The sequence below is a fragment of the Ixodes scapularis genome, unplaced genomic scaffold (assembly GCF_016920785.2).
Source record: "Ixodes scapularis isolate PalLabHiFi unplaced genomic scaffold, ASM1692078v2 PGA_scaffold13__105_contigs__length_92229423, whole genome shotgun sequence".
NCBI lineage: Eukaryota > Metazoa > Arthropoda > Arachnida > Ixodida > Ixodidae > Ixodes > Ixodes scapularis.
In genome coordinates, this window is record NW_024609839.1 from 27,418,986 (window position 1) to 27,444,870 (window position 25,885).

Below are 25,885 nucleotides of genomic sequence, written 5' to 3' on the forward strand. Positions count from 1 at the left end.
TGCGCACAATATTGTATAAAATGCAAATGACATGCCAAGGTAGTGCAGGTAATCGGAATATATGTTAAAGCCCGTCCGAGTGTAAGGCGCAACGAAATGCGAAAACTTAGGAATGAATTAAATATAGGAAAACAAACCAAACAGCACATCGCGTTGTCCCACTATGTTTAACTCGCTTCAGTTTTTACCTTGCGCCAACACGCTCGCCTAACAAAATAGGGTCGAACTCGCAGTACATCAACCGACCGCAGTTGACAGAGTAGAGCGTACATTATATTGTTTGGAGCAGAACAACTTTTGGATTTGCGCATTATCGATAGCCTAAAATTCTCACAAGAAGCCGACATCATTCAATCCCTTCGTAAGCTGATAAAACATATTTCCAACTCATAAATCGCGTGTGGTGACTCTTTCCATCCCAAGAACTTCATTTCTTTATGGTCTTCAAATGCAACATTACAAACTCTATATCATGTCCAAGCAATATCCAACAATTAAAAAGAAAGAGAAGCAGCGATTGATTTATTTATTTATTCTTGCGTTGACTGTGCTCACCAACAGCGAAACGCCACACCAAATAAGCGGCCCCATCAGCGCCTGCACTCTAAAAAAAGTTAGTGCGTCAGATTTCACGCGCAGCACGCGGAGAGCGAATCACCGCGACTTACGGAGGCAGCTCAGCGAATGACAACTGCCGAAATATATGTTTAGACCAAAAAACGCAGTCTGAGTTATGACATTAAGCAATGCAAGCGTGACGTTTTGCATTGCTTAATGTCACAAATCAGACTGCGCCATCGTCATTCGCTGAGCTGCCTCCGTAAGTTGCGGTGATTGGCTGTCCGAGTGTTGTGCGTTAAAGTAGACAGACAAACTTTTTTTCGAGCGTGGAAAAGGCTTCAAAACATTTACCGTTCTTCTGCGTATCTTCTTTTTTATTAACCTATGGCCAAACAGACGACACAATATACAAATATAATAAGAATTAAAAAAAAAAAAAGATAAAAATGCGCTACAGCGCTGCAGTTTCACAGGCATCAAACAGACGCTTTGTTCGCACGTGCGGTAAGCATCCCGCGCGCCATCTCGTTACAGTTTCAAGAACAACGCACAATGCGACTGCTAGCGTGTCACACCCGACCGAATACTACAAAAAAAGAAAAAACAAAAACGCAACGACTGACTAAAGCATACAGTGACGCATTCTCATGGCGGCCGCGAAACCCTTTTCACGAACGCGTGCACGAGTTGATAAGCCTTTTGTCTTGCCGCTCCTCCCAAGGTATTTTTTTTCCACCCCTAGGACGGTCTTGGAGTTGTTCGACTTAGCTGAATAAACACAATAAAAATGCAACTCTCGCCACGTAGAGTAACTCACCGACGAGTTACTCCTATGGTCAATTTATGTATTTGCGTACGTGGCAGAAAAAATCGAGCAATGATATGCCTGACACGCAAGCGTCTGGATGTTGCACAATAGACGCCGTGTGAGCGACAGGCTTCGGGAGTACAATGCCATGGGTTTCCCCATTGACGACAATGCGATTGAGGCTCGAGGCTCTTTTGCATATGTCACCAGGTGACAGGGTGAACAGTGTAAAGCGTTCGACTGTAACAGCGCACCTCTTGCAAGACCTATTCATCCTCATTCACAATACATGGTTCAGTTTTATCTGAAAAAGCTTTCCATTTTGTTGTTGGGTTACCGTTTAGTGTTTTTGAGAAGATATAATATACTCGGTATTATTATTTCTGTATATAATGTGTATTTTCTTCTTTGTTCGTTTTGATAAAAGAAAGTATTATTCCATAAACGTGTTTTTAAACTTCCGATTACTTCGATGCAAATTTGAAAACTTGATGGCAATTTTTTTTTCTCGATTTTATAGAGGTTATGCACGCAGAGAGCCACCCTAAGCACGTAGTAATTCGAAGGAACCCGTTTTTGTAACTTTAACTTTTCAACCTGCCTTGCACGTTGTTAGTGTCCTTTGCGTTTGGAAACAATGGCCGGCATTAATCATTAACCGAAAGAGCGTTGTAGATATTAAGTGACCACAGGCAATAACAATACATGCACAGCTATGTGTTTGCGTGTCCACTCTTTCGGGCCATTTATATAGTTATTTATGGGACACTGAGGCCCCTGAATTATTACGAGAGAAAAATATTGACGAACAGAAATATACATTTCACCTTTCCATGGATATATCTTCTGTTAAACCAAGTACGACCACAGATACAATATCGAAAATGCACAAAGGCAAGAAATAGCCCCAAAACGCCAACAATAAGCGAAGTAAAAAGCTTTCCCGAATGGACCTACCAGCGGGTGACGTTTTACAGCTTTAAAAATGCGAAGAAACAATAAGACAAAAATATATATACTTAGGTACACCGTGTAATTACTTAATATAAACGTCGCTAATAATGTGCATGTTTTTTTTCTTCTTTTCGGCGGAAGCCAGTAATAATGGTGTCTTATTTAAGTCACAAAAAATAAAAATAAGATAAAAAGAAGTCAGAAACATTTTTAAATACTTACGCGTCAATAAGGCTAACCATTTGTTCGGAAGCCTGTTGCAGTCATTTATTGTATTAACGAAAACAGAAATATTTAGGCGTGATCAGTATTGGCCAGATATGAGCGCAACGCTTTAGAAAACTCTAACTTAACCGATCTGTTTGTAACAGTTTTACGATAAATGTCAGGTTCCATTTTTATTCTTTTCCCTTAGGCAATTAACGAATAAAACCTCCAGTGAAATGAAATTGTGGCCGTTTCGTCGGCTTCAGAGACGCTATTACTCGAGTCGCGATGTAGTGCTCGCGATTATCACGATGCAAGCATGAAGCTTTGCATTGCGTAATGCCACAGTGCAGACTTCATTTTTAGCTCTAAACGGATGCTACGCCTCATCGTTCGCTGAGCTGATTTCGTAGATCGCTGAGATTGGCTCGTTTAGTGTTTTGCGGGTAGGTAGACGCGCAGGCATTTCTTAGAGTGTAAGGTAAAACAAAAACAAAATATAATTAGTCTTTTCAGATCATATTCGCAACATTGCTCTCTCTCTCTCTCTCGAGATGCTATTCGGCACACCCCGTGGCGTTTCTTGTGAACAATCGATAGAAAAAAAAAAACGAACTGAAAAAACTAATGCTTTTGCAAAAATGTTGCAGTATACATTCACGATTGAAGATATCCTATATTCGCCAGTCAGAAGATGCAAGTCGACAGCTTGAAAACTTCCTTCAGAAGGTAATGGATCAGAGGGTAACGCCTCTACTCTAACGGATCGGATCTCCGATATTTTGTTCGTTTAACGTTTTCGCAAAGCCGGCACGGGAGGTTTCGAATATCTCGGTGGCAACATGTAAGCTCAGTCGATGAAATTGGAGACTCGCACTTCGTACCAGACATTTCTCAGACGTTTCTCGACGAGTAATGCCAGAAAAGAAAAATACCGAGAAAAAAAAAAAATGACGAGGCAACAAGAAGTTATCTCCGAAGAGTCTCCCGTGCCCCGAGGCGATCACGACGAAGCATTTGAAGCGCGCAACGCTTAATTCCGGCGTACTTTCCCTCGGACGTAATTTGGAAGCTCATTTTTTTTTTCTTTTTCCCAGCGTGCTTCCTCCGCAGTACACGGAACGCGGTCGCTACCTCGCATCACTTTTGATACAAAAAAAAAAGAAGCGTGTTTGTAACATGTCAGTACATCGGTGTGAACTGTAATACGCGAAGAAGAAGAAATACTCGAGACACGAGAAAAGAAACAATGTTGACAGCTAAACAGCAAAAAAGAAAAAAGATTTATCAAATGAAACTACAAATTCTGAATCACACATTGCCGTTTGAGTATTACCGACTGTGTTCCAATCGCTTGTAACCGCGGACAACGAGACACCACACTGATGCCATTTATTAGTAATCCTGGAACATTTCACAAGTGCACATAACTATAATTTTTTTTTTTTTTGTTTGAGTCCAGACCACGGTGGAAGAAATATTTAGGTGATGACTCTCTGTGTGACACGGCGGCCACATTATGTTCGGCGCACCGAGCGCGCTTCACTGGAACGGGGGTAGATGGCGCCAACGTATGGGCTCCCTCCCAAACCTACCACTCCTGTTGTTTCTCCCAGTGGTGGTCCCGCATTCCCGCGCTCACCGCTTCTTGTTGTACGTCACTGCCGCCACGCCGCCACCAAGTCGCCAGAGTCCGTAAATCTGTGTTCTCTTCTCTCTCCATCTTCTTCGGGTTAAGGCTCACTTCGTGCGCAATGGTGCCACCTGTGATTGACACAGCACCAAAGCAAAACACAAGGCCAGCCACTGGCTGCAGACCACCACCTCACCACGAAAACGGCGAGCACGCTGCGCCGCCGACACCGTGGCCGCCGAGGAGGGACCTTAAGGCTCTGTTATACTCCGACGTAACGCGCGCGCAGGCGAACGCTGGCCGAAGTCGGCTACGTCACGTCAGTCACGCCGCGCGCGTCAAAAATTCGCCCTCTTTATACTCCGGCGGCCCTGGCGACTCCAGCGGCGCGCGTCGGTCAGCCGCCGCCGCGGCGCATGCGCAGAATTTGACTACGAGGGCACGTTTCCTGCGAGAGTGCGCAACTTCCGGTTTCTTTTCGTTTAAAATAGCAGACGAGATTCTCGCGCTTCTTCAGCGCCAAGTTCGAGCGATGCCGTGGACGTACCTTGCACGATGAAAACTCGCGCTTGCACTGTTGGTGCACCAACTGCGCCGCAAGCGTTGGCGGTCAATGTGCATACGGTACATCTTTGACAAGCGCACGGTCTACGGCACTCAAGCTTCTTCGTGTCGTAGACACACGGGTGAGGACGAATTCCCTCGATGAGAGCTTCTCGACGACCGAGTCCGATTCTTCAAACATGACGCCACACGGAGTGGTGCTACCGTCGTCTGCTATTGTTCGTATTCGCTGCGCTTCCCGCGCGTGGGCTGCCGGGAGCCAGCGCGTGATGCATCCTGGTCCGGCGTCGCTGGCGCGGCCGGCGCGGAATAGGGCATGCTCCATTTTGGCGTCGAGGCGGTCAGTCTGCGTCGAACGCCGCCGGTCGCGTCGGTTACGCCACGACGCCGGAGTATAAAGCGTCGGGTTTTCGCCGACGTGACGTCGCTGTGACGCGCTCGCACGCGCGCACGCGTTACGTCGGAGTATAACAGAGCCTTTATACCTCAGCGCCCTCCGCGGCGGCACGGAACTATCTACTCCTGGTTCGAGGCTAGCTCCAATCACGATCTGGTCGCTCGCTCCCCGCGGGAAGAGCGGCCAGAGTCATCACCTAAATGTGTTTCTTCCACTTTGGTCCAGACCCAGCCGATGCTATAAGCGCGAGCATGTGGCCCGGAACGGTGCTTGCACTGCGCGAGGGTGCTTGCTTGCAAGGGACGCTAAAAGCCCGGAGCTCGCGCTTGCAGCATCGGCTGAGTCTGGACTCAAAGGCCGACGACTAGACTCGAGTCACTGCAAGGCAGAATATCCTCCTCATTATAGGGGGAGGAGGAAGCAGGTAAGGGTGGACAGGCTAGAATGGAAAGAGGAGGAAGCGCGGGAAAAGTGGAAAGCGCGAAGTGGTCGTCTGTCTTTAAGCAGAAACAAAGTATAGACTGGAGGTCTTGCAGCATTCGCGAAATCATATCTACGTCTACTAGTTATGAGAAATGGCTCCCAACAACAGTGTCAGATTTTATGCCGAGCCCATGATAAAATAAATGTGCATAAAAAAGTGAGGAATTGTGCTCAGATCGGAAGTGCTGCGGGGCTACCCAGTAGGTGGTGCCAGTGTATTCTCTCGTCATAAGCATTCACTAGTGGTTGAAACGCAGTCCATCACACTCATCCGGAAATATGTTAACCCAGCCCCGCGAATCTTTTATTAGTGCCCCAACGTGACAAGTGCCTCTAGTGCAGCGAACGTCCTGTCATCAAAATACATTTACACGACGTCCAACAGTGAAAACGTGAACAAGCATAAGGCGCCACGCGGCTCATCTTAAACGCTCAAAGCAGAAGTCAGCGGGACTCTTAACACTAGAGCGCTTTACGTGACATTACAGGCTCCATGACCTTGGCATGTCAGTTGCTCGATGAAACCGGTATATATCACCCTCGAATCGAAACGTTCATCAGCGTTATGGTTGGCCGGACTCGCAGAGATTCGAACTTGGCGCGTTCCGCTGGGAAGCAGACGCCCTGGTATCTCGCGAGGTGCGCAGCATTACCCAGACGCCCGATTCCTCAAACCACAATAGATGACGTTTCGTTCGATTCCGGGTGCAATACACTACACTCGAGCCGCAAAACCATCCGCTTAGCGAGGATCTCGTTGCAACAAAACGGTCCCTTTCGATCGACAGGTACGGACCGCGTCTCAACAAACCGCCTACACGACTATAGACCGACCCGCTGTTGACATACACGTCCGCTCTTGCCCGCACCAGGGGTGGGCATGGCGCGTTTGTGCAGAAACCACATTCGCGCGACGTGGAGGTCCACGCGACGTGCCGACAGCAGCGCCACCGCAGCGGTGTGACGTCACGGCCGTGTGTTGGAGTATGCGGAGCGCAAGTTCGTCTGCTTCTTGACCCGGGGCTTGCGGTGACGTCAGAACGAAGAGCTCTGATTGGCTCCGTTGGGAAGGACAGAGGGTAGACTCGAAGTAGCTAGCATTTAGGTCTTCCCACTGTCCTTCCGACCGAATTTAATCAGAGCTCGGCTGCAACCCATGCGCAAAAAGCAGATGAACTTGCGTTCCGCATAGTCACGGGCATCTTAAGAACCACTGGGCGTGGTGTGTTCCATGCATCTTATTGCCGCTCGGCGGCCAATAGGATTACTCCATTAAAAGACGAGAGCTGCGAAGAACGAACCACAAAACGAAAGGGACGTAACCACCCTAAGACACGTGTTTCGCTTCTTTCGCTGCAAGCAACTGTATACACCACCACACGGCTGAAGAAAAAAATAGTGTTTGTGAATATGTTTAAACGGCCTGAACTTAGTTTGTCTCAACGGACGACGCGTCTCTTAATTATAGATGAGAAATGTCTTTAGAAAGACACTGACAGATTATTTATACTCGCCAAGGTTTTTATTCCTACATGACATGTGAGAGCCCAACTAATCAGGACACAATTTCGACTCGATCTTCGTTTTCTTTCCACCCGAACACCGCCGATCGAGAGTTCACCGGCTTGAGTCCCGCTCACTCTCTTTTCCGTGGTCACGTCCCGTTCTCTATGGTTTCGACACAGCAACCAAAGATGGTCAAAGTCGTGGGTCATCGAAGGCGCAAAATCAATACTAAAATTGACAAATCATAAGATATCCATTTTCGTGGCCTGTAAAAAACTGCAAATGCGTTGATTAAAAAAAAAAAAAGTTGCACAGCTACGTGATTTTTGGTAACTTTCTCCTCCTCCATATTTCTTCTTCCTCCCCGGTCTTGTTTTGAGCAGTTGCATTTTTTTTTTTAACGTGAATCTCGCAGCAGTGATACATGACCGCACGCCGGTACGTTGCTCATCCATACCGCAACGGACAGGGGTGGGGATTGAGACCCAGGATCCCTGGGTCCTGCGGCGCCAGCTTTCGCTCCACGCGTGCACCGAGCCGGTCTGCGCCTTAGAACGCTCACCACCGATACCCCCCCCCCCCCCCCCCCTGAAGAAAGGCCGAGCATGTCATGTTATGTTCGCGTTTCTTGTTCCTGATTGGTTCATTCTCGCCCTTTTCAGCCAATGCTAAAATCTTATTGGTTGCGGACCGATGACAGGGCTCGCTAGCCAGGTGCTTTTTAAGCTGTCAGTCAAGTATAAGACGTATTGAAATAAAGTAACAACGAGCCCATGTTCGCGAACGAGGGCGTCAACAGGGTTGCAATTCGATTCCACTCGGCATAACCACTCGCCCGGATTGGTCGCGACGCATCCACCTATGGAAACGCTTCTCGAAGCACGTACGCAACTACACCGGACGATTTCGAAAGGAACCACACCCAGTACAAATGGCCCCCACCCGAAACGAAATGGTACCCAGCCAACCAGCTCGAACATCCACACGCAATCCCACAAAGGCGTACAAAAAAAAAGGAAAAGAAGAGGCCATTTCGACTCTGACAAATTGCAGAAACGAACCCACCCATTCCGCATCCAACACGGGCAGACGCAGGAGCACTTAAAAAATGAATAACGCATGACCAAAGGACGCAGCAAAAGCGTACCGAAGGCAAAAGAAGAAAAGAGAAAAAGAGGTGCAGCCCAATTCGGCGTAATTCACGCACCGACCATTATTATTAGCAGACAGCTTCGAAAACGAACCTCCTCTCATTCTCTGTATCGTTCTGCGCCGCGGCACCAAAACCAGAAACGCCGAGGTCACGTCCGCAGAACGCACACGACAAGCGACGCGACCCGAACCAGTGCATTCCTCTCACGCAGGCCTAAAACAAAAATATCCCCTCGAAGAATCAAAAGGCATAACCTCTCTCCCTCTCTCCTAACGCGTCATAAAAAAGAAGAAAAAAAAAAAAACGGACCAATCAGGGACACACCAACTCGCGAGAGAAAGATCATTACGTTCCGCAAGGTACGCTTCCGAGTGTAACGAGACAAAAAAACATAAAAAAAACAAAAAGAAACAAGTGCCCTCAAGCGGTATGCCCCAAAGTACGAATCCAAACGCAGACGTGTCATTGGCTGTAGCTCGGGCAGCCGCACCCAATTTAATGCGCATGCGCGGGCAGCAGGTCCACTTGGGCCGCCATTATATACGCCGTCTGCCCGCGAGGCAGCTGAAACTAAATCGTCTTGCAGCCGAAGAACAGACACGTCCGACAAACAGACGGCAATAATTCGTACACGCGGTCCTGTCACGGCTACGTACCCCTCGAGAACACGCAAAAAAGATATGAATATAAATAAAATGAAGGGATGCGTTGGAAGCCTACGGCGAGGGAGATATAAAATTTGGGTGTATGCGAATTAGATAATTGTGGCTCTTGATGAATGGCGCGACTTCTGTCTAATGTGCGCTTTCCTGAGTTTAGACCAAATCTTCAGTTTATTTCTTTTTTTTTTTGTTTTAGTTCTTGCTCTTTCCTTCTGCTTTGATATGATATTGTACCTATGGGGGACCACGCAAATGGCATTTACAAATAGGTCTCCAAAGAGGACTGAGCTTCGATACTCGCGTCTTCGTCTTATTATTGTAATTATCTCAGTTATGGATGTCGCATGCTGTCAAATGCAAAGGCACAGGGGCTTCGTACTCGAAATAGACTGCAAGCCGAAATGTTTTATGTAACATCCCATTTTAGTCCTTTTTTTAGAAAAAAAATATACGCAAAGCCGTTGCTGTGGTTGTCGAACCTCCACCCGATTTGAGATTGGCTATACCCACAAGTAAAGTAAATGTCACGTGATGGTCATGTGACTCCGTGCAGTAAGAACTAGAAAGACCGAGATTGCTGTCTGATATATATTACAATGAAGCATTCTTTGCTCGGCACGAAGCTTCAAGAACACAAGAGAGCCAGAGAAAAAAAAAAAAAGCGCAAAAGAAAGTGTCTATAAAATCCGATTTCGTATTATGCGCTTTCGTGTTATCCGATTTCGTACTAACAGAAGCGACCCTAAACACCACGAGCATTACGCACGGGCAGCTGCCATTGCCTGAGCGCGTCGCAAGGCATACATCATGACGGACCTCCTCTCCATCTGACCACTTGTGCCGTCATTAGATGCGAAGGATAATCGTCGCTCCGGCGTACACCAGCGACTCGGAATCCGTTCTTGTTTCTTGCAAGTCGGCTTCATGGAATTGCAGATCGCTTTCATGACCGTCATCGTTCAGGCGGCATTCCCTCCACCCTCTTCTCGTTTCCTTCCCTTCTCGAGGATTTGAGCTAGTCGTCGTTCTGCGAGAAAAAAAGAGAAAGAGAGGAGATTGTTCTGTTCTCTGGCCGAACCAATTCTCTCGCGTGTGGTGGGTATCTGTACCAATCTAGGCGCATTCAGACGGTTGTCTGCGATGCCACCACCAGTGATTGCGAATGCACGACTTAGGACGATCAAACGACCACCGAAGAGGTTTGTGGACGCAGGCATCTTAAAAACCGCAGGTTGTGGCGAGTCTCCTGCAAATTCTTATAGCCCAGCAGCCAATCATATTGTGACATCCGTCAATAAGAACGCGAACGGATGAATCACAAAGAAGGAAGCATCGTCGTAAGAAGTCCTGTCCTGCGTTCTTTTTTTAAGCTGTCAGTAACGAGAGTTGTTTCACGCTTTTGAACCTTTTTTTTCCCATTGTTGCGTCCGTTGTGTCAAGTGTTCTGGTATGGGAAAGAGTCCTGCCACGCGCTTTAATATACCAGAAATGAAAATGAAGTATTACGCGAAAATAAACGTAACATAAAGGTCTAATGGCACTTTTGTGTTTTTTTCGAGCGTTCCATATTACCCCCCTTTTTCCCTTGCACAAAACTACACACACACACAAAAAATACGTTAAGGATAAAATATGCGTGGCAGCCTGCCAGTTTTTGTGTTACCTTGCTCACACTTGCTGGGGGCATGCACCCGGAGCAATTAGAACCGAACTGTGTCTCCATTAAATGCGATGCTATCTCGCGAGCATTGAGATGACAACTCCAAAATGATTCATTCTTTGTGCATTGTACAGTTGAACCCGGTGAGTATTTAAAACGGGAGAAGACCGTTTTAGACAATAAAAAAAGTCTGTGCGTCTACTTTCACGCACAACACTCGGACAACCAATCAGCGCAACTTAGGGAGGCAGCTGAGCGAATGACGATGCCGAAACATCTGTTTATACCAAAAAACGCAGACTGAGTTGTGACATTAAGCAATGCAAGCGTGACATTTTGCATTGCTTAATGTCAACTCAGTCTGTGTTTTTTGGTCTAAACATTTGTTTCGGTATCGTAATTCGCTGAGCTGCTTCCCTAAGTTGCACTGATTGACTGTCCCAGTGTTGTGCGTGAAACTAGCCGCACATACTTTCTTTTAGAGTCTATAGGGGTGCGCGACAAAGCGTTTCGAATGAAATAGCTCACCTTTCCGCCTATACCTTCTGCGCTGTATACGGAGACCCGGTGTGCCGTGACTTCTTCCGCAGTGTGGAGGTTACGGAAGTACCAACGCTATTCGACGCGAACCATTCTTCTCAGAGCCCTACCTTTAAACCGCGCTCACTCTCCTCGTATACATCATACCGAGGTGATGGTGATCGCTCCAGATATATGATGACATAATCATATGCGGACACTTCTGAAGCATGTTTCAATCACGTTTGCTTCATGCATGATTCCCATATGAAGTATTAAACCAATGTGAACGAGATGAAGACAAACTGTTCCCTTCTGACTTTTACTTTCTCTCTGTATCGTTTTCTCTCTGAGCACAATTATTTTTGGGTGTTTTGGGGGGCATACTGTTTGGTACAAAAGTGTCGAATGGGGAAGATATACATAAACCACTTTGTTCGCGCGAATATTTTCTCGTTTGGCCCAGACTAGATTCAGACGAGTTGACTTCGGTATTGATTGTCCCGCGGTGGGGCCCAACTGTGGCAAAAATATTTCACTTCGAGAGAGACATTTGCGCTGTAACTCGCTTTCGCACTTGGGCGCTGTATCGGGGCGCAAGATTAAATGATCACCCGCGTGCGAGTTTCATTAACCCTCGTATCATTTCTATCTTTTCAAGTATGTGACCGAATTATTCTGCCGTCGACACCCCATAACACCGTCTAACGGGCGCCGCCATTTTGATTTTTATGTATAGGGCATGCACAATTGGTGTAAAAAAACTTTTAGGATGCTCACGCGGTACTGTTTTGCTCTGTCGCGAACTGTTTTAGGACCTCTGAAGAACAGACAACCGTCTCCTGCAATTTTAGAAAAAGCTTGAGACAACCTGCAACACTAAATGTAAGAACCAAAAGGGTGCTTGCAGTCTTTCGGTTTGTAGGCTAGGTGGCGCAAGCTACCACCCGTTATGAAGGTCACGGCCCTCAGTATCCAAAGTGTCGTCCTTCCGTAGCATAAATTAGGCTCGTTCGATTTACCTGCGCTCTCTGCACCGGTTCAGAAAAGTGTAGTGTGGTGTACGTACTTCTGGTCGCATCTCAGTACAGGTATCGGAAGTACACTGCCCTTCACGTTTCTGCACCGGTGCAGGTATATCGAACGAAGCTCTTATTTAGTTTGGGGAGTAAAGAGAGCTCCAAATCCTCGATGTTGACTGTGGCGGTCCGGGAAAAAAGAACGAGAAAGAGAGCGACAGTGCAGCGATGAAAGGAAGCAGACGAAAAGATAGGCGTGCTCGTTTTGCCGCGACGAGTTGAAGTTGCCCGACCGCATGTCAACTTTATTTAGTCTCACACAATGCGTGGCTGTGGTGTTTTCCCGCGAAGTAAGCTAGAAACGAACGAGGTACAGACCTTACGGGTGATGTGTTCTTGCTGCTTCTTTGCACACATTAAGGCGTCGCGATATGTGCCGATCGCTTTACCAATAACTGGAAGCGCCGATGGCCGCGTCTGTGCCCCGCCGTTCCGAAGAGGCCCGAATGCACGATTCCTTCCCCTCTACACTCCTAAAAAAGCCCGTGCGTCTACTTTCCCGCACAACACTCGGAGAGCCAGTCACCGCAACTTACGGAGGCAGCTCAGCGAACGACGATGCCGAAACATACGTTTAGACCAAAAAACGCAGTCTTAGTTGTGACATTAAGCAATGCAAGCGTGACGTTTTGCATTGCTTAATGTCACAACTCAGACTGCGTTTTTTGTTCTAAACATATGTTTCGCCATCGTCATTCGCTGAGCTGCCTCCGTAAGTTGCGCTGACTGGCTCTCCGAGTGTTGTGCGGGAAAGTAGACGCACGGGCGTTTTTTAGAGTGTAGCTTATTATATTAACCCAATGTATTTAGCGGGTCTAGGCACATCAATGCATGCATAGCACTTGACATCGTCCCACGGTGCTGGTAAACATTCCTACCAGTTCTCGCCGAAAAAAAAAAATTCTTGCGGTGTGAAGTCTGTGCTGAAAGGGTACGCGTTCAACCGCAGGGCGACCACAACGGCCACCGATGTGACGTCAGTACACGCCATGTATGGATGTGTGCCTCTTGCGATACATGTCGCAATGTTCCTTTTTTGCGTGTTGATGTGTATTGTGCTGTGCGAGTCGAAATTGACGAAAGGCCCACCGTCGGGGGTTCCATTTGTGAAAGGGGTCTGCCTATTGTATCAGAAAACCGACACGAGAACCGTGACGAAACACTGTGACATTATGACTCCATGATGTCACGTGACAATTTCCCGTTATGTGACACTTCGACTTCACGTGACGTCATGCGGCATCGCAAAGTCACAGTCCCGTGACGTCACGATATCATGTGACCTCGTGGCATCAAGTGGCACCATGACGTCGTGTGACGTCACGTGACGTCAAGCGCACGTAACGTGAGCACGGCTCGTTCACAATACATTACGTGCCCCCATCATTGTCAGAATGATCAAGTTAGCGGTTGTATTCTTTCTTCTTTCTTTTTATTTAGCTCCGCTTTGTACCGCTTATTACGCAGCAACGAGCACAAACGTATCCATCTTCTTCCCCTCGTCCCGAGTTTCGTAAAAACTACCACTTCCCTTTCCAGTTATTACGCGAGCCCAGCTGTCGTCTGCGTTTCGTGTGGCGAACACGGTTGCCTGCAAGCTTTGCAGCGGCCATCTTGTCGCTCTTTGGCGTGCTCCGCAGAGAGATCGTGCTCTTGCAAAAAGGATACCACCTATCGCACTTTCTCCAGGCTTCTTTCAAAACCATCGCGTGATAGTTGCTCTCTAGCGCTTGAGCGCAAGTCCGGTTTGAACTTCGTTTCATAATCATGCAGAGCGTGCAACGCTGTCAAAGCCACTGAGCAATGCCATGTAGGAGACAAAACTTGCCCCCCGCCCTCAATCGTCATGATACAAGCAGCGTCGGTTATCTTGCGTCATAATGGCCGCCAGCGCGTTTTGCAGCGTTTCACAAACCGCGCGATACGTTAGCAGGCGGCGACGCCAACACGAACGCGTCGGCCACTTTTGCAGCGACTGTCGTCTTGGGGTGAGTCGGGATCCACTAGTGATTACGTCATGGTCAGGCCTTGTCTTCCAAGTGGTATTGACTGGAGCGAGCGGCGTGCCTCGATCTAGTGTGCCTATATTTCAGAGTGTTTACAACTGCTGGATCGCGGTCACGTGGTTTACGAGTCTCATTTTTGCTGTACGAGCTGCGAGGTTGCGACGAAAACGTTGATCGCCCCGCAAGCGTCCCGGCCCCTCCGTCGGCATTTCCTGCTCTTATCGTTCTGTACCACCCGTATATCAAAATCGGTCATGAGGTGGCAACAAATGACGTCACGAAATCCAGCGTGTCGTGTGAGCCTTGCCGTGTGTGAGGAACGACAAGGAGAGGGAGAGCGGAGCCTCTGCTGTAGGGTGGATTTTTGCGTTGGTACGTGAGAGTATTTTTCGGGAAGTTTTACTAACAGCTACTGCTTTAAGAAAAGTACGTGAAAATGCGAGTTACGCCGACCTACCTTCTTTCTGACTGCCGAGTCTTCCGTCGACTCATGCCGGAGAGTGACCTGCGTGTAGTGGAAGAGGCGTCTGTCGCACTCCGTTCTGCTGCTGTGTTACCACCAGGGTCGCGGCGGGCAGTAGCATGACGCTTTTATGACGTCATCAGCAGCCGGAAACGGACGGACCACCTTTGAGGATGTGGTAAACACAGCCGTCGGAAACGCGTTAGAGGCAAAATCGTTACCCGCGGCATGTTCTCAGAGTGCATCGACTTGGCGTGCGCTTAACGAAAATTCATAAACACCGAGCACCTAAGTGTACCAGTAAGAAATCCAAGAGAGAAGGAAGCATAGGCTTCCCAACGGCTTTCTGCAAGGTTGTAATTTTCGTTTTATTTCATTTCAGTCAGCTCGCGTGGCACCTTTTCTTAGAAAATGATCGAGGAGGGCTTTCTTTTCCTGGTCCGAGTCACTCGTCTTCAAAACAGCGCATAATGAAGATGAAGTCCCAAAACCAAAGAGGTCTGCCACCACGGACAATAGGGGAGGCGTGACTTATCGCTCGATATAACCTTAACAGTCCCGACAGTCTGGAGTTCTTGGAACCATGTTATCAAGACCAAATGGGCCTATTAAAAGCACGACACTGGCGATCTCCTTCAGCGTTAGTTTGGCTCATAACGAATTTGTCCTAATGTGCGCCGTGGCAAGATTCTGCATGCGGAGAAGCGCTTCCGGCAGACTGCAAACCCGCCATTTCGACGAACAATACAGCCGTGAGTAAAGCCGCGGCCGCACTGATCATATGTCATACAAAAGACAATCCTCGGATGCTGTCTGGGACTTGTTTGTTCCTTGTATGAAGGTCACATTGGCCATACAAACCGTGTTTGCAGACACGTTCCAACTCTACACATATGTATTCAGCAAATCTTGTTCGAAGGTGCTGGAGGTGTTTTCGCAGATAATTTTCTGATCATATATCTGCAGAGAGCATCCGTGTATTTTTGTGTGATGCCACTAGAGTAGGGTCGCCGCGGCTTTATAAATTGTCCGACCGAGGCGTATTGCTTACTGAAGATTAATATCGAAACCAGTTTTAACCGCGGTAAATTTAAAATAGTTTTGTACGGATATTTTTTTTCGACAGCTCAGAATTAGTCTGCCTCGAAATTATGTCTGCTATGGTTACTGACAGTTCAAGAAAAACTGGGTGAAGCAAGTTCCGAGCATCTGTGATATGCTCAGAACTTGCTTCCTGCACCCTACGTTTCTTAAATATAGAATGCTTAATGTATAATTCGGTAATTTCATTGGCTGTGGAGTGGTATTTTAATACAACTTCGCAACCAATGAAATTATGGCATTATACCGATCAGAACACTGAACCACAAAGCCAGAAGCATGAACATATGATAAGCGCCCCCCCCCCCCCCCCCCCAACACATAAACACACACACACACTCGCCCCGCGTTTATTAAGCTGCGATTGACTATACTAAAAACACCAATAACGCTTGGTTGTGCGCGTACAATCTCAAAACCTTCTTGCCACAGGTAAGTTCCTCGTCGTACAAGCGCTTTCATATGGATGAAATATTTCTCGCACCTTGTGCTCCATAGCTACACCGTCAACGACTGAGGATCGGTGCGTTCGAAAGACCATGCCACTCCCTCCAAGCAAAACATGGCAGCAAAGGGACTCCTTCGCAAGTATGATTGATTCGAACGCGTCGCAAAAGTAACAAATTATCAGTCAAATAAATACAAGACAAGAAGACTCACAGAAAGCGTTTTGCCGCCATCATTTACCTCCGCACACCCTAAGCCGCGCTGCCGCAACGAGAGTCTCTTATCGCAAACTCTTGGCTACTCCAATTACTCTGACGTCACAATATCGTCACGCCCAGAGAGAAAGAAAACGGGGAGGGGGAGGTCAGTGCGGCGCATCGCGCTGCGTGCTATGCACACCCGAGCCGATAGCCTCCGCTTAATTGCACCCTCGCGCCCCAGTCTTGATTTAGTGCTTCCGTTTACGCTATAGAGCAACCGTCGCTACACGTTCGGCCACACCTGACCGTGCAGCGGAGCCAAAGCACGCGTGAGCATACCCCGCTCCGGCAACGCGCACCGTCGTATCACAGTCCAGCGGCCTCATTGGTTGAGACGCCCGAGGATCGTCGGTTACGTATCTCATTCCCCGGCAGCTGATTGGTCGGTGCGTTCGAGAGATGCGCTGACGTAAACCGTTTGTTGAGGCTCGATTGGCTGGTTGCCTTTTGTCTTCGGTCCACCTCGCGGCGCGGAAGGAAGCGTGCAGGGATCCGTGCGCAAAGTATAAAGCGTCCCGTGTGCATATATATACGTGCCGCGGTACCCATAACTTGGACCCATCGCCGCTGTCGAGCGCACTTTAGTTTCCGCGGTCACGAACGTTCCGATGCCGAGCGCGTACTTTGGCCAAGCGGGGTCCGCGATTAGGAAGAACCCTACTTAGTGTAATTTGTGCTTCGCTGCAAGGTTCCGCTTGTATACCTCCATGAGAGTGTTTCCACTTTGAACGTCGCGTTTGTTTCAGTATTTATCAGTTCGGGTTTTGCGTTAAGGCTTACCCTGTTAGCCGCTGCGACGTTACCGTACCGCGAGATCAACCTGTTTTGAGTATTACTGATGTAAGCACTATCATAAACGTAGAGTGGACAATAGTTGTGTGTTGTGATGTTGCACAAAAAAAAAAACAAAAAAAACGAGAGTTAAAAAAAGCACAAGTAAACCAAAATCCTTATGACACCTCACTAAAATCGTTCAATCACTGCTGGTGCCTGTTTCAATCTTTATGGCGGTCATATTGGCGATTGATCGTGTATAATCCCTACTGCGTAATGCAAGTTAAAATCGCCACAAATTAGCACTGGCTTTTTACAGGCCAAATTGGCTCACCCAGTGCTAAATGATGGGCCAAGGGGCCCGTCATTGGTGTAACATCTGCGCATCAAATTTGACTTTGTGTTCTCTTGATTTCACATCAGGTGCGAAGAAATTGGCTTGCATTTGCCGCTTGTCCAAAGTAAGAAAAGATCGCAGCTGCAAGTTTCGCCGCACATTGCGTGTTAGTGAGTGACTGTGAGTTCAAAGAAGAGGACAGGGGGACCGACAGGTCTTCAGTACAATTTCCTCTCTTTGCTATCGTTTTTCTTTGTTTACAAATTAGAAGAGATAAGACGTGTGACCTGGAGCGACATAGGAACCGCGTGGCGAGTTCCTTCGTCTAATGAACTGGCCAATAAATTAGTGAATAGAACTGCATCAGTCAAATCGAGTGGTGGCATGTGCCATATATATTTAATGCCCGGATGAGAGGTATGGCGCCGTATGAGAGTGAATAAAACTATCCCGCCTAAATCTATACCAACATATGTAGGAAATAAACCATGTTCTTAATTAAATCGAGCTTTTTTTTATTTATCTTTTTTGATGTCAGAAACAATTCTACTTGATAGGTTGAAATGTACAAACGAACATGCAATGTCGCCTTAACAGGGCCTACTTTCTCATTCTCATCTACACCGAAATTGGGGCTGACCAGCTGCCAGCTGTCTAAACAAACACACGACGCAATTACTCCACTTGGAGGAGGAAGTGGATTGAGCCTCAAGACGACGAGTGCTACTGCCAGCAAAATCCCCCTCCCTCCCAAATAAAAAAAAAAAAAAAAAAAATAGAGAATTTTTTTGTTTTCACGTTGCTCGCTTGTACAATTTCTTAAAACCCAGATTTTGTTCACGTATTTCCAAGCTGTGATTAATACAAACTCATAATTGTTTCGTATCGGCTAAATAAGGTCACGTTGCCACGGCAGCATCAGCTTTTATATTTTTTTATGTAGCGCTATATTCCTTAGATGTTTCAGCTTTACCCGACAGCACGATTTTATCTTGAGTAGTTAACTGAGCGGGCTTTACACTCACAAGGTTCTGCGAAACCCGAGCCCTCCATAAGCCCTAACAAATACGTATATTACATTCATTACAACGGTACTCAATTAACGAGGTGCTCTATAAATAATAATAAATTAAAAAAGCACCTGAATTCTAAAACCTAAATAATCAAATAAAACATACAAATCCTGGTATTGACGGGGCAGACAACTGCCCCCCTAAATTAGGCTCCCGAACATAAACTTTCAAATTGCGTGTCTAAATTAAGACTTGTTTTTCACGCACAGTTTCTCGTTGTGTCACGCAACGGATCCCGTGATGTCAAAGATTAAATCATGTCTTTCAAGTATTATTAATATATATATATATATAAATATATATATATATTTTTTTTTTTGTTGAGGAGCTAAACAATTTAATGCGCAAAGACGAGGATGCAGAAAAGAGCGTTTGCAGATTCATCTCATTTTCTGGGTGAAGTGGCCCTCACAGTGTAGAATCTTACCCTCGTATCCGTACTGGCAGAGTCTGGCAGCGGTTTGTTTTCGCACTCTAAAAAAAGTGTGTTCGTCTGCTTTCACGCACAACACTTGGAGAGCCAATCAGCGCAACTTACGGAGGAAGCTCAGCGAATGACCATGTCGAAACATAAGTTCAGACCAAAAAACGTGGTCTGAGTTGTGACATTAAGCAATGCAAGCGTGACGTTTCGCATTGCTTCTTAATGTCACAACTCAGACTCCGTTTTTTGGACTAAACAGATGTTTTGACATCGTCATTCGCTGAGCTTCCTCCGTCAGTTGCGGGGATTGGCTCTCCGAGTGTTGTGCGCGAAAGTAGACGCACATACCTTTTTGAGAGTGGGCGATGATCAGAAGACCAATCTGTCCTTATCTTCTGTATATGATCGCATCATCCCCTTCACTACACTCCGTCCCACTGTGACTTGGCAAACGGCTAAGGCAACAATCCCAGCGAGCCAATAAGCGCGGCCCATGAAGGCACGTGACTTTGCCCTACCTCACTAGTTACGCGCAGTGCTGTCGAAGCCCCTGGCGAGGCAAAAAAAAAAAAAGGAGCGCTGGTTTTGTAGGAACTTTGAGTGTCAGGCTAATCTCCAAGGGGGGGGGGGGGGGGGGGGGGAAGAGACGTCTGGAACACTCACAAGAGGGTCCCGGTAAGAGGGGAGTTCCCCCTCCCCCTTTTCTTGAACTACTTGGGGTACGCTCCTGCCCCTGTATGTTTGGTGGGAGTTGGTCACGTCGTCCTCCCGAGTCACTCTTATTGGCTCGTTAGGGGCTCCGCTCTTTACCACGTTGCGGTGAGATGAAATATAGACACTGCACAGCGGGCCTTCATGTTACGGCCTGTCGCCTTTCTGTGGTGCCGCGACTGTCCTCAACCAATTGAAATTCTCATCACAGTTACTATTACTGCTACAAGCTTGCTGTTCTTATGGCCAGAGGTACAAACCGCGCGGAAACTGACACATGACAAACGAGAGCATGGCAACAATTTCGACGTTCTCAGCGGCGCCATCCATTTATTTTATACTCTTTTCGATGGCTCTTATTAGGTTCCTCCGAGCCACACGTTTGGCAGACACTATCTTGTTCCTCGTATCGTTAACCCGACGTAATTTGACTGGTGATAGAATCTGGTCCAACCAGTCGAGTCGTTTATCCGACTAGGGCCATAAATTAAGTGCTTAGAGGGGCCGCCGCCGAATTCTGTGATTTTTTGGGCAGCACATGGCGTAATCGTACGTAACGAGTGTCCTTAGATGCCTTCCTCGAGCCATTAGACACCCGCCGAGACCTCACAGTGACATCTTTGAGCTATGCAATATCCGTGCTCCTCGTTTAGAGACATGCACAAGCAAGAGCGCAGCGCTCACCAGCCTAGCACCGAACACGCGAACTGTGTTTATCCTCATGGGAGCAGACAAGTACGTGACGAGTTACTAGTAAACAGGCACCTCTACGTAGTTTTTTTTTTTTTTTTTGGTAACGAGTAAACTATTTATTACCTTTTTAAGAAGAAGAATTACTTAGTTATTTAGCAAGTAACGAGTAACCGTTTTTCGTTGCATTTCAGGAGTAACATGTACAACGCAGCTTAGACAACCTTCCTTTAATTCTAACCTTAGTATGTCCCTATAACAACAAAAGCAGATGGGCAATCCAAAAAACAGCTGTAAACAGTATGACAGTATAGCAACGTTTATCGCTAACGCGTCAGTCGAACTCTACAGCTGGGAATGTCCTTGACCCAGCGAACGCGTTGGTTGAACCTTCTAGAATCTCTCACAGGCCGAATCTAAACCCGGAGGTTGCCAACACGGAAAGGCATCAGCTTGGAACTCTAGAATCAAAAGGAGCAATAGAGAAATAGGTGTTGTACACCTCTTTGAACATGTGTTGTACAAGCTTTTTTTGCCGTTCATTGTTAGCTATAAAAATCTTATTTGCTAATAATTTTGATAGCTATGTGTAATGATGGTTTGAAAGTCCACTGTACCCCACACTTGCATGGGTCGATCAAAACGGCTGCAATATATAAAATATGAAATATTTTCGATTAGAAAGTAGTAGATAAAAAACAATTATAGTTTAGCTTTAGTTAAACGTATTAAATTCTTTAGGTGAGAAGCAGAAGAACCTCGCGGTTGTGCACCTTGTAATAATGGCGTACAAGGCTTCGCCAGGAATTATTTCTCTAGGTTAAGCACGGCAGAATCAGAAATGCTGCACGGGACAAGCTTACAGGGTTCACATTTAACCGAATAATTACTTTAAAAATAATCGGCTATTAACGCAGTGATGGATTAGTCGGTAGATTAGGCGATCAATCACAGAGGCTTATAACAGCTTTCTATCGTTTATCACCCAAGAGAAAAATGGATTCGCCGGGCTATGGTCAATGAAAGCATGCAGCACGTTTGATATTCGCTAGAGGAATACCACTACGAGTGGCAGCGCTCAGAAGACCACCTTTAAAATAGACTCTAATTGTCATTGAAACCGCCGCGGAAACTCCCATGCTATCCATCCCGAATCTAAGATCTCCACACTCATCTTTGTGCCGATCTCTGCCTCTTTTCAAAGCAAAATTTTGTGATCGCCTGACTACTCCATTTTATGATCACCGTTTTCTTTCTCTCCTCCCTCTTTCTCTCTTTGAACTTACCCCTCGCTCCCTTGCCCATGCTCCTTTATATTCATCACCATCATCATCATCATCATCACCATCACTGCCATCATCATAGCTCCTGTCCCGCGCGCCTCGCTACAGACCAAGCTCCGAGACCAAGGTGCCGAAGGCGCCCCCATCCCGCGCTCCTCGCGCCATCTTCCGGCGCGCTCCGGAACGTCCAACGATGGGGAAGGGGGAGCCGGCGGAGTGCGTGGATGCATGATGCCGAGAAGTCAGCTGACTCGCGTTCTTCTTCTTCTGGTCTCTTCTCCTCGGCGCGGAGAAGGGCCTGCCTTGTCCTCCGATGTGGGTGGGTCCCGTCGCCGCCGTCGTTTCTCGCAAGAGGAAGGGAACGCCGACGAGTCCGTCCCACTGCGGCACAGACGGCGGCGCAGTCCGAATCGACACGACGACCGCCTCTGCGCTGCGCCGGCGCCGCGACCGACGGGAGGGGGGCCAACTCGCAAAAAGCCGACACGGTAGGCGTTCCTGCGCCGAATGACGACGACTGCGCCAAAACGAACCGCCTCCTTCTTCGTCCTAGTCTTCTTTTATTCTTTTTGCTATTTCTTTTTCTTTGTGATGGCGCCTTCAGATCTACATTCGCGGCGGTGCCGGTACGAGAAATGGGAAGCTTCGACGAGACACACACGCACACACGGACTGAATGAAAATGAGCGTCAGAGCGAATGGGACTTCGTCGTTCGATCCGGGTTCCGCCTCCGACGTTCTGTGTAGCGTTACTGCTCCTCTTTTTTCTTCTTTTTCTTTAGCTTTTTCCGAGAAGTACTTTTCGGGAAGGAGATGAAGGCAAAGGACGAAAGCCCGGCTTCGAGGCATTCTGTAGAGTGGCGGAGCAGGGTGGGACATCGAATGGAAGGGAAAGCTTCACTGACCGTCGCCATTTTGTGTCTCTGTCGAGTGGCGTCTATTCGTAGGCAGAGCGCGAAGTATTCGCGCATCAACCACCACGAGACCTCCCGAATAATATACCCCACTCTTCGAAAAAGAAAACTTTGTGTTGACGCCGTGCATGCAGCAGCAAGCCGGTGTGCTCTGTATATCTAATTACCACGGGGAGTTAAAGAATGTGTGAGAAAGATGGCTTGGGAAAGAAAAAAAGGGGGGGGGGGGGGGGGGGGAGCAAGCGTTAAAGTCGGCTGCTATCATTTCGGTGTTCAACATTGGCGCCCAACGTGGGGTCAATGTGAAGCACGCATTAGGATCCGCACAGCCTAAAGTAAATTCCAAAATTAAAGTGGCATCCTCAAAACTACACGAAGAAATGCGAAATGTTGTAGCCCATTTCGCAGTTCAAATCACCGAACTAAGCGTTCTGATAAGAGCGACAAACTCCACCGTTATCACCGTTCGCTAAGCGGCCCTCGCAGCTGCAAATTTCGCACGGGTCGCGCGGCCGGAGCTTCCATAATAATGCGGCGAGTCACTCTCCAAACCTGCCGCTGTGATCTCCACAAACCATTCGGCCCTACATCCGCCTGTCAGCGACGGAGCCACGTGTGTCTCATATTCTCGGGCCAGCAAACAACCAAAAGAAAAAAAATGCCCCTGTCATACTTCCTCTCTCCACTACTCTACCCCCCTTTTACGCAAAAAGGAAGCCTATAAATATACCGCCCCTAACTACAAACAAAACCGGCCATTCTGCAGCGACACCCGATATCGTGTTTTTTGACCCCCCCCCCCTCCTTCGCCCTCCCCCTCCCCATCCTATAATATAAACTGCCCCCCCTCCGCCCTTCTCTGCTTCAAAACTTTCCCCGGCACTGTTTAGAAAGCTCTCCGATCTCTGCCGTATACTAAACCACCGATTTTGTTTTCATTTTGCGTTTCTTTTTCGTGAATCTGGACTGGGGTTTATTTTCATTTCTGCGTGCGGGGATCCGAATTTCACGTTTTCCCGGGGGTTGCCCCTTCGATATTAGTGTCCCATTCCCACGCCAGATGGCGCTGCGCGCGTAACCTTGCTTCTACGGGGCTCTCAATTTTTCTTATTTTCCCCCTTTTGTCGTTCCTTTTCCACGTCATCACGGTGTATGAAAAGAGGAGACCCTTTGAGCGTTGTCTGTCCTTCGTTGTCACTTCAAACCTGCGCTCTTTTCGTCTAGTATCTCTTTTCCATGACGCGCTGGAAGGACGCGACCTCAAAATTCATGTTTTACCTTCTCTAAATGTCGCCCGACACGATTTACTGCTGTATATCCTGAGTAGCAACCGGTGTATTAATTTTAGAAACTTTATTCCGTCTTTTTCTAAAAACTCCTCTTTTTTGTTAGAATGTATGTTGAAACCCGCCCGTGACAATTGCTACCACCTGGTTGAGAGCAATGCTGTCATCGCTATTATGTGTTTGTTTTCTTTATGACGCAAAAACAATAGCGGTCACTGTGTCGCCTATAACTAGGGTGTGCATTTTCCGGTTTTAACCGAAAAACACCGATAATCATCCGTCGGTGACGAAAATATAAAATCGGTTAAAACCGAAAAACACCGGTGGTTGGATATTTTCGCCCCGGTTAAAACCGAAAAACACCGGTCGTTGCTAGTTTCCGACGTAGCGAAACCCTTTCCCCGTAGAGGTTCGTCAAACGTGTTATCTCGTGGATCCTGCATTCTTCCAGTGTTTATACATGGCTTGCAGGTGGCGTCAGTTCGCCCTCCTTCCTGGGAGTCAAAAGCGTCTAGTGAACGCAGTGAAAGCTAAGCTCTCATACGCCTTTCCCCCATTGTCTCTCCCATGGCCCCCTTTTGGGGAAAAATTAACGCAGTGGAGGGTAGGCTCTGGCGTGGCTTTTCCTGATTGTGTCTGGCCAAGTGATGTCGGTGCAAGCCATGTATTCAGAGGTTGCTGTGGTTCCTGGAAGAGAATGCCAACGTCCGTGTTGTACAAGAGCGTGCGTTTTCATAATTGCGGGTTGCGAACCACAAGGAACGTGCTGCCATGACGGCAGCACGTTCCTTGCGGTTCGCAACCCGCAATAGATGCAAGATGCAAGCATGTGCAGATGTGTAGATGCAAGCATGAAAGTATGCTTGCATCTACTATAATAACCAAGTGTGAGAAATAGTTGCTTCCTAGAGAAGAAGTGTATGAACTATGTGAATAAAATTGGAACTCTCTGTCTGTGATCAATCGCTTTTTTTTTTTCACCGATAATCACCGATTTTAGCCTCGTCATAAGACGTTCCACCGAAATACACCGGTGTTTTGAAAATAAATAAACACCGAAAAACATCCGCCGATTTTTCTCACAAATAAACACCGGAAAGTACACACCCTACCTATAACCTTAAACGCATGTCACGGGTAACGCTTTTAAAGAACAGTGCTCTTTTAATGACACGCACGCCGAAGAAGAATACTGCTAATAATTGGACGAAACCGATCCGTTCTTATAGCTTTAAAATAGTTCAATGGCCTCGAGGTTTTGGTGTTTCCTTTTTAACTTGTTTGCAGGCTTCATCGTATAGTAGAACGTCCGTAATTCACCAAGTAAAAATCTGCGTGCGTCCACCTTTACTCTGGCAGATTTAGGGCCCTACGCTTTTGTTTCACTTGATACGTTAGTGCAACATTGGTGCTTCACTCTCAGAAAAACAAAAAGGGTATATTCTTACACCCCTTGTCCCATCTAGGACACCCCAAAAAAATTCAATTCGACGTACAGCCGCGTTGAGGCCGAACCGTCGTTCCCAACTTTCACAGGCGGCTTGATAGCCGACTGGTACAACTTATTGAAATAGCTAATGTACGTTTTAATGACTACAAAAAAAGGTAATCGTGGTTTTCTTGGTATTACTGCAAAACTTCAGTGTTTCTTTTCTGTAGTCTTTGCCACGTATTTTAGCTTATCACTGCTGAATGCTGGGCTAGTTGGTATTGGTCTTGGGTTGCCAAAGTCATGGTAGCGCTTTTTAGACGAGGGCAAAAGAAAGAAAGACAAGACAGACACGAGCGCTCGTGTCCTTTCTTGTCTTTCTTTTGTCCTCGTCTAAAAAGCGCTGCCGTGCCTTTGGCAACCCAAGTGTTTTAGCTGTTTAATGAGGTATATCTCAGCGTACTCAAGCACCTCGTGTCGTCAAATAGACTGAAACAGTCT

General features: G+C 47.3%; 1 protein-coding gene across 1 annotated transcript in view; it reads left to right on the plus strand.

The window, feature by feature from the left end:
• Positions 1-25,885, plus strand: part of LOC8031902 (dachshund homolog 2) — a 79,178-nt gene that overhangs the window by 6,356 nt on the left and 46,937 nt on the right. The window contains exon 2 of the mRNA XM_042289736.1: positions 16,546-16,570. Coding sequence (XP_042145670.1) covers positions 16,546-16,570 — 25 coding nt within the window. The remainder of the gene's footprint in view (positions 1-16,545; positions 16,571-25,885) is intronic.